Here is a 12,260-nt window from a genome sequence, read left to right as displayed (position 1 = left end):
TGCAACCTGGACGAAACCCCACACCCTGGATCTGAGGTTTGACTAATGGACCGACTCTTTTCTAGTACCCTGGCATAGACTTTCCAAGAGAGGTTGAGGAGTTGGATCTTCCTATAGTTGGAGCACACCCTCTGGTCCCCTTTCTTAAACAGGGGTACCACCCTAGAGGTATCGCCCCAGACCTACAAGCAGCATTGCAGAAATATGCCAGCCAGGACAGTACCACAACATCTAGAGCCTTCAGGAACTCGAGATGAATGTCATTCACCCCAGGGGCCTGCCACTGAGCAGTTGTTTAACTGCATCAAAAACCTTACCCCCTGTGATGGGTGAATCATTCCCCTCATCCCCAGACTCTGCTTCGACTACAGAAGGCATGACAGTGGGACTGAGGAGATCTTTAACGCTTTTCCTTCTACCGCCTGACTATATGCTCAGTTGAGGTCAGCCACATCCAACTACCACTGTATAAAGTGAGTAGAGCACTGAGGTGTGGAACATAGTCTTCTTGAACTTAATGTCCTCAGCCTTCCTCAGAATGTAATGTCCAGTATCTTTCTTGCCACACAATCCAGCTCACCATTAGGTGGTGATCAGTTGACAGCTCAGCTGCTCTCTTGACCAGAGTCTTCAAGACATATGGCTGCAGATCTGATAAGGTTACAAAATCGATCGTCCACCTGCAACCTAGAGTTTCCTGGTGTCCATGCACTTATGACCAGCCTTTTGCTCAAACATGGTGTTTGTTATGGACAAACTGTGGTTAGCACAGAAGTCCAACAAGAGAACACCACTGAGATTCAGACTGGGCAGGCTGTTTTTCTCACTCACAGACATCCAGGTCACACTGTTGTTTCCCTAGATGGAGCACTCTCCATCTAAAAACTCCCTTTTATCATACGGGGTCATTTTGACTGTTGGGTTTTCTTTTATTATTGTAGGGTGTTTACCTTTCAATATAAAGCACCTTGAGACGACTGCTTGTTGTGATTTGGCGCTATATAAATAAAACTGAATTGAACTTAAATGTGTAAAGTCTGTCCAGCCCAAACACCAATGAAAGTCCATATTTTTCTACCTGAGCATATCTACACTGATCTGGAAGCACATGCAGTAGGCTCCCAGTTTTCTCCTTCAGCCTCCAGCAGAACTGCTCCAAGTCATCATCAACCATCAGTGGAGACCTTAAGTTTTTTTTTTTTTTTTGGAGGGATCATAATAGTGAAGCACAGCACTTTCCACTCCTGTTCATGTTTCACTAGAGCAAAAACTTCAACAATACCAGACCTCCTCCCTTTGGTCTGTAATAACTTTGGTCATTATGTTGAGTGCTGCCATTCTTTCCTCAGTTGCTGTCATAATGGTGGGGGACCACAGGCTTTGCATCATCATTAACCAGGGTGTTTTGTTACTCTTCTGCCCATCTCAGGAACTCACTTCACTTATCCTTGAAGGGCATCAACTTATCCCATTTCAAATCCCAATTAAAAACTCACTTATTCAAACAAGCCTTAGGAACCTAACTATGTTGGCTATTGGAATTTTACTGACTGGTTTAAAAGATGTATATTTTACTGTGCTATATTTGTTTATTGTTGTTTTATTATGTATCTTCTGTTGATTTTTTTTTTTTTTAATGCTATTGTTTTATTCTTGTAAGGTGACCTGAAAGGCGCCCACAAATAAAATGCATTATTATTATTTTTTTTTTATCATAATATGTAGCCAGAATACTATGCAGACTGAAACATGACCATAAATCCCATATCAGTCCCATTTATTGCTGCATTACATTCAGATGTGCATTCATTTATTTTGTTTTGTTTGTTTGTGTACTAATGATCGAGCACAGCTTTGTGTCATTGAGGGATCCAGTGTAAAAATCTGCACCACATCAAATCTGCAGATCCGTGTGCTGAGGCAAACCCTTGTGAATAAAGGAGCAGCTGGAAGAATTGTTCTGTAATCTTTGTCTCACATCATTCATTCTGTTTTTAAAGCTGTTCTGAAGGATAAGCCGGTTATTACACAACCCCGTGGATTATAGGAATACATACAACTGTACACACAGTATTAGCTCGACAGTGTCCGTGCATGTTCACTGTGTTTACGTGAAAAGTGAAAGAGGCTGTGTTTGTTGTTAACATTCATTTGGACTAACAACGGCGTTTTCTCCTTGGTCCAGAATACCTCCCTGGCAGATGGAAGCCCCATGCCCAACTCTCCCAGTTCCCTGGTCAACCAGTACAGACTGGAGGACGATGACGAGGGGCAAAAGGATGCCAACACTAAAGACATCTTCATCACCGTCGACAACCCGGAGAGCCAAGTGACCGCAATCGAGACTTTCATCATGTACAGAGTCGTGACCAGGGTGAGGGGGTCATACTGCATTTCACTGCACTGCTATAGTGATGCATGTTGGATTTTGTGGGACTTCCAGGGACAGACGGACAGACTGGTGTCTAACCAGTGAGACATAGTAGTGGTGGACAAGCAGAGGAGGGAGGCTGCAGTGATAGTGTTGACTTTAACAGTTTCTAAATCAGATGTTTTGTTTTGACTGGAAGTCCTGAGACTTTAACATATAAGGAGACATTTCTCATAATGCTTGGTAACGAGTGTTTATGTCAACAACAGTTGATGTATGTTCACTTTGAACAATAGTGTTTTCTATGGTGAAAACATGACAAAGATTGTTCAACCACACTACAAATTTTCTGGTAATTTGTGGTACACAGGAATCATAAGCTCACTGTTCTGCTGTGGGGGTGGGGTTAGAGGTGTTTTCCTGTTTTCTTTCCACTGCAGTGCCTCTGAGATTTCGGGTCACTTTTTATATGAGCTAAGGCTTGTGTGTAATCCCTCAGGAGTGTGTGCTGACACATTGAGACAGAGATGGATAAACGGCTGCTTGCTGTTAGTACTGATGTGGCTCTTCTCTCTGCAGACCACGCGGAGTGAGTTTGACTCCAGTGAGTATGAAGTACGCCGACGCTACCAGGACTTCCTGTGGCTACGAAGCAGGCTGGAAGACAACCACCCAACACTTATCGTCCACGTATGTATCGACATACCTGATCATCTGCTGTGCACATCTGTGGGCCACTGCACACTGTAACAGGCTTTTTGAATGCATCAGCTCATTAACCGCCACATATTTAACACACTGCCAGCCATGTAACAAGCTGCTCACTGAATTTTTATCAGACAGGATTTCTTTGGATTTCCTGTCATTTTTATGCTGCTCGAATGTGAAAATTGTTGAGATCTGAAATCATAATAATTAGTAGTTAAAGCAAACCTGTGGTGCTCATTTCTAGCTCAGTATGTCATTTATAATCTTGATTAGGTTACTCTGCTGCTCTTGGATCTGTTTGATGTCACATAGAGGGGATATCCCGAACATGATCGTCTCTGTGAGCACTCTTTAAACCTTGTGTTTACAAAGGGGGCAGTCAGTCAGAAAGTTGGCTTAAAGGGATGGAGAAGGCGGCCCACCTGGCAGCTGACTCATGCAAAGCTACTGTCGTAGAATCTACCAATAAAAATATGCAGCTGCAATGAGCTGAGTGCATCTTTCCCTTTTCTGCACTTTTCTTTTGCACGTTGGTGTAAATGTGCTGGTCACCTGGAACTGCGTCCACACTGATATTGTTTAGCTCTCACATTTCCGATGCCTCCGTGTCTCTAGCCTCTCCCGGAGAAGTTTGTTATGAAAGGCATGGTGGAGCGCTTCAACGAGGACTTCATCGAGACGAGGAGGAAAGCCCTGCACCGCTTTCTCAACAAGATCTCTGAGCACCCCATCCTGTCCTACAGCCAGCACTTCAAAGTCTTCCTTACTGCACAGGTCTCTGTCTCACACTCACACCATGGAAGAAATCACGATTTTGTAACACGATTACTCACTGACTTTGTAAACAAACTGCATTTTTTGCACTTAAAGAACCTGAAATCCAGTGCACTTCTACAACCTCTTGAAAACAAAATACAGAATACATAAAATTCAAAAACTATATAAATGTAAATAAATATGTTAAATTAAACACACATAATAAATAAATAAATAGAAAGGTAATGCCAGTTACCATGACTAATATTAGGAAAAAATAGGACCAAGTTATTTAGACCAAATAAATGTGCTCACATATTAGAGGCTGCCACAACACACTGACAGATCCTGTACGTGTATTCAAAGGTCTGGTGTTAACACTGGTCAGAACCTCAGTCCAATCTGGGGCTCAGTGACGAGTCAGGGTCCAGTGTGGTGCTAATTACACCCGTGGAGCCAATATTGGGGGGGACATGTCCCTGTCTAATTTACACCCCTGATTCCAGTCAGGCTGGCCCATCACAGCCCAGAGCAAACACAAAACATGCTCAGCTTCAGACTAAATCAGAATTACTCAGGCCGACAGCAAATACTGGTTATACTGGTTATACTGGCAGTGCTGCGGTGTTTGAACTTCAGCTGGTTGAACAGATGGGTGGTGTTGCAGATGGTGCAGATCCCACCGTGCAGCACATCTGTGTTAATTACCTGGTGGTCCTGTCCTGGTGGTTTACGTGCAGTGTGGCCGACAGAAACAAATAAAATGCCCGGACCCTTTTCCCTCCTGGGTCATTTTTTTGTGGGTGTGAACATATTTGTCCCTCTAGTTTTCCCACTTCTTTCTTCGTTCCCTCACATCCATTCCCATAGTTTCAGCAGTCTCCCTCCAAATGTTTGCTGATATTTGTGAGTCCTTAAATTGATGCTATGAATATTATTCCTTATATTGAGATGATTTCTATTCCCTCGCTGATATATTAAAAAACTGCGGCAGAAGTGCTTAGGAGGAATCTGCAGTGCTGAATGGGCCAATCAGAATCGTTGCAGGCTGCGTCGACCTGATGTGTAGTTACATTTCTCAGGAGGTGCAGGTCAGGTTACGGCGTAGATTTCCCGCCTGATAATTAACAGTAAATAACACATGATGCGCCTGCACAACCACAAGTGCAACGTCACTGGCTCAACTCTGCAGCATAAATCAGAGCTAAGAGTATACCTGCAGAGTCTAAAGTGACAAAATCGTTTTAATAATGGTCATTTTTTTCCACGTTTTTCTTCTAACAGGACAGAGTAAAGGCTGTTTTATATGCCTTAGTTTAGGTTGTTTGTATACCTTATTGTATTTGACATTACTGTCCTCATGATTATTTATTTTTGCATTTAAAATGTTTTCATTTAAAATATGATGTTAATATGAGTCGTAAATACAGTGAAAGGGTTTAGTTTTTTGTGACTTCAGAGCTGCACCACAAGGATAAACATTGAGCACCTTTGGCTCTCCTCCCTCAAAGATCTGATGTACTTAATTCAACCATGTTCTACACGTCCAACTATATTTGGATTCTTAAATATATGATATCCTTTGGCATCCCTTTAAATGTTGTAGCATCCAGGTGAAAGGTCCTCAGTCCTGAGTGAAAAGCCTGTCTGAAACTGCCAGGATGGAGATCATTAGTGATGTGGGCGACCATGACTTATAGAAAGTGGGTCGCTGTTGGTTCCTGATGAAGTGGCCCCAAATCCACTTTTTGATTTTAGCAAAAAACAAATATTTCCATATAAGAGACCTTCTCAGCATGCAGTGATACTGTTATCACCTGATGAAGCGCCTTCCTTTGCCATTACACTCTTCTTGCATTGTTTGATGTTAGGCAGTCTGGTATAAAACCTACTTGGTCAGTATGTTTTCCATTGAATGTGTGCACATCATTGCAAACTGTTTAAGGGTCATTTAATACACTCAGAGATCTAAACTCCTCTTTAGAGGTGGTCTTTTTCTGGTTTGGGGATTAATGAAATAGTAGCTTTGTGGTAATCTAAGCTTCTGAATATGGGGCATTTTCCAGGATCTGGCATCTCACAAGAAACAGGGACCGGGCTTCCTGAGCAGGATGGGAGAGACGGTGAGAGCGGTGGCCAACTCGGTACGAGGCCTGAGGAGCCGGCCAGAGGAGTTCGCTGTGATGCAGGAGTACGTGGAGGACTTCAGTAACAAGATGTGCTCCATGGACAAAGTCACCCAGAGGATCGTCAAGGAGCAGAGAGGTACCCATCCATCCATCCAGGTTCTGTTGGGTTTACAGGGCCAGCAGCGTAAGCAGACACACCCAGAGCCCCCTCCTCTTTAACTCTGGGACCCTGAGGTATTCCCAGGCCAGCAGAAAGCTCTGACCTTTCCAGCGTGTCCTGGGCCTGCCCCAGGCTCAGGGCAGAGCTGCTACTCCTCCACATCAAAAGGAGCCAGAGGAGGTTTAGGCCTCTCTCTTGGACACCTCCTCTGGGTGTGCATCTAATGTGTTATTTCAGTAATACAGGTGAACTGTGGGTGTTTCAGGTGAAGAGGAAAAAACGACTTTATATTTGACCTGGTTTTATGTTCCTAAAAGTCTTTGGTCTGAGAGTGTATTTGGGAAAAATGAGACCCCAAAACAATTAGTTTGTATTTCCAACGTGTCCTCTGTGCTTCCAGAGTACCTGGAGGAGCTGAAGCAGTACAGCCCCACCTACGCTCAGTGGGCGGATTTAGAGGAGGAGCTTGCAGACCCGTTGAAGGGCGTGGTCAGCTGTGTGGTGCAGTGCAGTAAGGAATCAGAAGAGCAGATCCACCATCTGTCTGAGGTCCTGGTCCCTGCCCTGCACGAGTATGTCCTCTGTGCTGAGACGCTGAAGGTGAGGCAAGATCACGCTCCACCTCCCACAGTGCTTTACTGTGAGCGAGAGGAGCGAGGACCCTGCTGATAAAAATTTAAACCTGTACGTGATTTAAATTAGGCCGAGCTCTTAAGAACATGAGTTCAGATGCTGTAGATAGTTTTTAGGCCTGCTTCTTCTTCTCTCAGTTTTTTAAGGACACGCTGCACACCGTGCTGAGATATGTCAAGTTCTCTGTTACAGCTCTGTGGGAATCAGCTTGTTGGTTGTTGACTGAAGGACAAACAGTGTTTTTGCTGCTATTAACAAAAAGCCTAAAGATGCAGTTTAAGCTAAGCTGTCTGTTATGTGCAGAGAGGACGCTGGTTCGTCCCCTGAAGATGGTCGGGTCCAAGGACCGGACTGAAATGAATGAACAAGCAGCCAAAGTCCAAAGAGCGACTTTGAAAGACCTTGAGAAAGACTCGAGGATTAGTGCTCGAGAGCACTTTAAAATGGCAGGAACGTCCTGTGAAACACAGTCGTTACTGTGGTCGCATGTTTCAGCATTCGGTTTGCACCAATGCTGAGTGTGCAGGATGCAGATTAAAGTTTTTGAGTATCTGAGTTGAGGCACGTTGTGTGTTTGGAAATCTTCCAAGCGCAGCTCTTCAGGGCGATTCATGGAGTGGCGTTTCGGCTCTGACTGAACTCTCAGCACTCTTTCTGCTGCGAGCCTCACTGACACCGTCACACAACATTCATGCAGCGCTTCATTTTATACCTGAGAACCTTGTCCCCGCCTTGTCTTTACTCTCCTAAACTCCAGTATTAGTTGGACTTAATAGAACTAAAATTGGAGATTAAAAAAAAAAAAGTCAGCAACATTTATTGGAAAACTGAAGTGTTAGAGATTTCTGGAAGAATGCATGGGACTTGGACAAGTGTTATTAAAAATAATGCTTTGCTGATTTGTGCTAGGCTGTGATGAGACGGAGAGACAACATCCAGGCTGAGTTTGAAGCCAAGAACGAGGCTCTGCTGTCCAGAAAAGTCGACCAGGAAGCGGTGAGTTTCATTTGATCCACGCATGCTGATAGAAAATCGCACCCACGCTTCCCTCCTTCCCTGCATCCCTCATAGCTAGCCGGTGTGTTTGGGTGTCCTCCCGTCACCTTCCCTGAGATTAGGTGTAATAAAGCGAAGTGTGGACTGGGGGCCACCCTCACCTCATATTGGGAAGGAAAAAGGCTCCCTGGGAGGATTATCTAAATATCCTGGCTTGTCTGCTTGAAGTCAGCCCTCAGCTCAAGGCGAATAAAAGCTGTCAATATTATTTCACAGTGTATGGCTGACAGATGATCGAGGCATAATGAAAACTCCCAGATCCTGCTCAGATGATGGTTGGCTTCAGTGTCAGGAGACAAAGAGCCAAAAAGGACAGAGCTATTTTGAGATTCTTTCCTGAAGGTGGTTGTGTCAGCGTGTGTGTTCGGTATGAATGTATGTGTTTGTGTGTAGATGTGCATGTGTCTGTGCCCCTCATCAGGCTAATATCCAAATCCATCTCTGAGAGTTTAATTAAGAAGCAGCACTGAGATTTCCCCCACAGACTGGTATTGTACTCTCGCTTTGTGTGCATGAATGGCTCCGGCTGAATTCAGGTTCCAGTGCGTGTCGGCGTCCTCGTGTCTGTAACAGAGCCGCACTAATGAGCAGGGAAATGTCACATGGATGACTCTGTTTCCGCTCCCAGCAGGTGTGATGCCAAAGACAGACGTGGACACACGTGTTTTCATCAGCGCTCTTTGATTCACTAATCTGACTCACGGTGATTCAGAAACCACCTGTGTGACCGTGGGGGGGCACGATGTTTTCATTAACACCTGCGTGGATTGGGATGGGGGGGGTATCCAGCATTTCTGCTCTTCCTCCAGTTTAGAAAGGCTCGTTTAGTCATGCTCTGGTTCATGTGTGCAACAACCCTCCACACTGTTTCTGTTCTTCCATAGCTTTCATTTCACTGCAGTTTATTAGACCTGACAGTGTCCTGTAAAAACCACAGGAGGCACTGCAGCTGTGGACATGTGGGAACTACACAGGCTCCACTTGTTGAAAGTGAGGAAGATGGAAAGCAGGAGAGATGATGTCTCACAAAATCATCATCATCATCGTCATCATCGTCCGACAGTTCAGAAAATGAGAGCTTGTTTTCAGGCTGAGTGAGACTCACTGCTGACCGTTAACCTGCAGGAGCAGCAGGCTGCAGGGGTAGCACTGCTGACATTAGTCACACTGTGTGTGTGTGTGTGTGTTTCTTCTTCACAGTCAGGCGAGCTGCTGTGTGTTCTTCTGTTGTTGGACTCGGGGACGGTGGTGGTCAGCAGTGCATCAGTGATGATCTAAGCTTCATCCTCTCCAGCATCAGACTCTCCACACAGTGTTTTACTTTGTCTGTAATGGCAGAGATGAGTATAGATAGCCGGAGCACAGCTGTGTGTTCATCCAGGCTCTGACCAAATGAAACATCAGCTGAGCAGTGAGTCCACTGTATAATAAACCTGAGTGAACAGATTTAATGAGATTGTAAACCTCGGCCCTAAAACTGTAGCTTTTATTAACTTTGGCAACTATAAAACTGCCTGTAAGCCACCTCGTTCATAAACAGCCTACAATAACACTCCTTTGACATGAATTATATATTTTAAAATGTCAGACTTTGGGAGTCTGATTAAAGTTCACAGCCACTCAGATATTTCCTGACCTGAGCACACAGTTATACATGGTACCTTATAACTGCAGCATGTATTACTGACTGTTACTTTGGTGTATTACTGCCTTTATCTTCTGTATTGCAGTATACAGCACAGTATATGTATGAAGGACTGGTGAGCCGGTGTGAATGATTTCTACCACCGACCTTTGACCTGGCAGCACAGCTGAGCCAGACTGTGCTCTGTTACAGTCTGAGCAGACCCAGACTCCCTCAGAGCTTCTCTGCGGCTTTAATCTCTGTGCTGCAAGATTGCTGGGCTTTCACCACACAGTGTGTTACTGCCCTGATTGTGCTGCATTCAGCAAATATCCAGAGTGCAGCACAGAGTTGTTACTCCCGGCTGTGCTGTGAGGACCACACTGTGGATGCTACAGTCTTTGTGAGTCTGGTCCAGTGTCGTGGAGCATTGTCCTGCTGGGTTAGTTAACAGAGGCCTTAAAGACGACCACGTAATGACCGTGAATCCATTAATCAGTCGGCTTAAATCCTTCAGAGCTCAGAGGAGCTCCTCAGCTGTGCGACTGTGTGCGATAACAGACCTGTTTGAAGGCTCTGGCTGCTGCTGCTCACACACACACACACACACACACACACACTCGATGGAAGGAAAACTCATGAAACCCCAGATCTGACTTGGCTTGCTGTTGGAGGCAGCAGCAGCCTGTGGGTGGTGTCACACGGTTCCCTCAGACTGAAGCACGTGAGCACCGACGGGACGGCAGCACTTCTGAATGGAGAGAAGCAGAGGCACAGCAGTGAGCAGCGATCTGATTGGTTATCAGCACATATGACTGACACACAGCACCACAATCACTGAGCTCTCTGTGCTGTCAGAGGTGTCGGCCAGCTGCACTGAGCAGTAAGAGGAGAGTCCTCCTCAGACGTGGCGAGCTGACCGTGCTGCCATCTATCGAGTGACCTTTATGGAAGAACTGCTGAGCTTTGATGAGTCACCCTTTCCACAGGCAGCCTCAGCCTGCATCTATGGCCCATGGTGGCCAGGAGGGGGCACTGTTGATCTAATTTGAATGCACACGGTGAGGTGTTTTAATCTGTTTGACCAGCAGAGTGATGAAGTAAGAGCTTTGGTGACTGCAAACATCCCAGCATGCACTTTGCCCCCAGAATAACAGACTTGGATGTATTTTGGTGAGCTTTACTTTAGATTCTACCCTGTTTCTACTGACAGCTGACTCATGTGACAGTAGGAAAATGTAGCAGGTGAAAATAACCATGAAGTATAAATATGAAAAAGGATGCAGAATAATAATAAAACCGTGTCATTGTGTATCTTTGGTATTGCCTGTTAAATCAGGATGTGGCTTATACTTCACAACCCCCTAAAACCTGATTCTGTGTGTATCACAATGTTGTGCGTCCAGGAGTCGCTGGACTGTTACTGCACACAGCAACAACACACCTGCAGTCCTCTGCTTCTGTGGGCCATTTTGAAATGTGTTAGCAGAGACAAAGACAAGTAAAACGCACACACACACACACACACACAGGTGCTAGATGCTATTCAGCCACAGCCTCGACACGATCGATAACACTGCAGTAACAAGCATGCCACTTAGATCCCCACTGTGTGTGTGTGTGTGTGTGTGTGTGTGTGTGTGTGTGTGTGTGTGTGTGTGTGTGTGTGTGTGGTGGATAAGCCCATGTTAAACATGCATTGTTTATTGAACTAGAGTAAATGGTATTTGCCAGTCTAAATGTCAGACAGCTAATCTGTGCTCAGCTCAGTGAGTCCAGCTGCAGGAGCCTGTCCCCATGTCCCCCTGTCCTCCTGTCCCCCTGTCCTCCTGTCCCCCTGTCCCCCTGTCCCCGTGTCCTCCTGTCCCCCTGTCCTCCTGTCCCCCTCTCCCCCTGTCCCCCTGTCCTCCTGTCCCCGTGTCCTCCTGTCCCCCTGTCCTCCTGTCCCCCTCTCCCCGTGTCCTCCTGTCCCCCTCTCCCCGTGTCCTCCTGTCCTCCTGTCCCCCTCTCCCCCTGTCCTCCTGTCCCCGTGTCCCCCTGTCCCCCTGTCCTCCTGTCCCCCTCTCCCCCTGTCCCCCTGTCCTCCTGTCCCCCTCTCCCCGTGTCCCCCTGTCCCCCTCTCCCCGTGTCCCCCTGTCCCCCTCTCCCCGTGTCCTCCTGTCCTCCTGTCCCCCTCTCCCCCTGTCCTCCTGTCCCCCTCTCCCCCTGTCCTCCTGTCCCCGTGTCCTCCTGTCCCCCTGTCCTCCTGTCCCCCTCTCCCCCTGTCCCCCTGTCCTCCTGTCCCCCTCTCCCCGTGTCCTCCTGTCCCCGTGTCCCCCTGTCCCCCTGTCCCCGTGTCCTCCTGTCCTCCTCTCCCCCTGTCCCCCTGTCCTCCTGTCCCCCTCTCCCTGTGTCCTCCTGTCCCCGTGTCCCCCTGTCCCCCTGTCCTCCTGTCCCCCTCTCCCCGTGTCCTCCTGTCCCCCTGTCCCCCTCTCCCCGTGTCCTCCTGTCCCCCTCTCCCCGTGTCCTCCTGTCCCCGTGTCCTCCTGTCCCCCTCTCCCCGTGTCCTCCTGTCCCCCTGTCCTCCTGTCCCCCTCTCCCCGTGTCCTCCTGTCCCCCTGTCCTCCTGTCCCCCTGTCCTCCTGTCCCCGTGTCCTCCTGTCCCCATGTCCATATTGAATGAATGGACTGAGTGTAACTAAAGTGAGGCAAGTGCTGCTGAGTGTTTGCTAATAGTTGTGTAACAGTTTGTGGTTTAAAGGCCACCTATGAGCTGTGAGACTGCAGTAAACAGTGTCCATGTGTGAGTGCTATGATAACACTGTAGTCAATCACATCTATATT

The 12,260-nt window shown here is 46.8% G+C and overlaps 1 protein-coding gene across 1 annotated transcript in view; it reads left to right on the top strand.

Annotated features, from left to right (window-relative positions):
* Positions 1-12,260, top strand: part of LOC115799989 (sorting nexin-7-like) — a 52,430-nt gene that overhangs the window by 15,770 nt on the left and 24,400 nt on the right. The window contains exons 2-7 of the mRNA XM_030757301.1: positions 2,186-2,374; positions 2,951-3,061; positions 3,695-3,853; positions 5,902-6,100; positions 6,525-6,724; positions 7,667-7,753. Of these exons, the coding sequence (XP_030613161.1) occupies positions 2,186-2,374; positions 2,951-3,061; positions 3,695-3,853; positions 5,902-6,100; positions 6,525-6,724; positions 7,667-7,753 (945 nt within the window). The remainder of the gene's footprint in view (positions 1-2,185; positions 2,375-2,950; positions 3,062-3,694; positions 3,854-5,901; positions 6,101-6,524; positions 6,725-7,666; positions 7,754-12,260) is intronic.

This window comes from Archocentrus centrarchus, chromosome 20 (genome assembly GCF_007364275.1).
Source record: "Archocentrus centrarchus isolate MPI-CPG fArcCen1 chromosome 20, fArcCen1, whole genome shotgun sequence".
Classification (NCBI taxonomy): domain Eukaryota; kingdom Metazoa; phylum Chordata; class Actinopteri; order Cichliformes; family Cichlidae; genus Archocentrus; species Archocentrus centrarchus.
The sequence above is the reverse complement of the archived record's forward strand: the minus strand, read 5'-3'. Positions and strand labels throughout refer to the sequence as shown.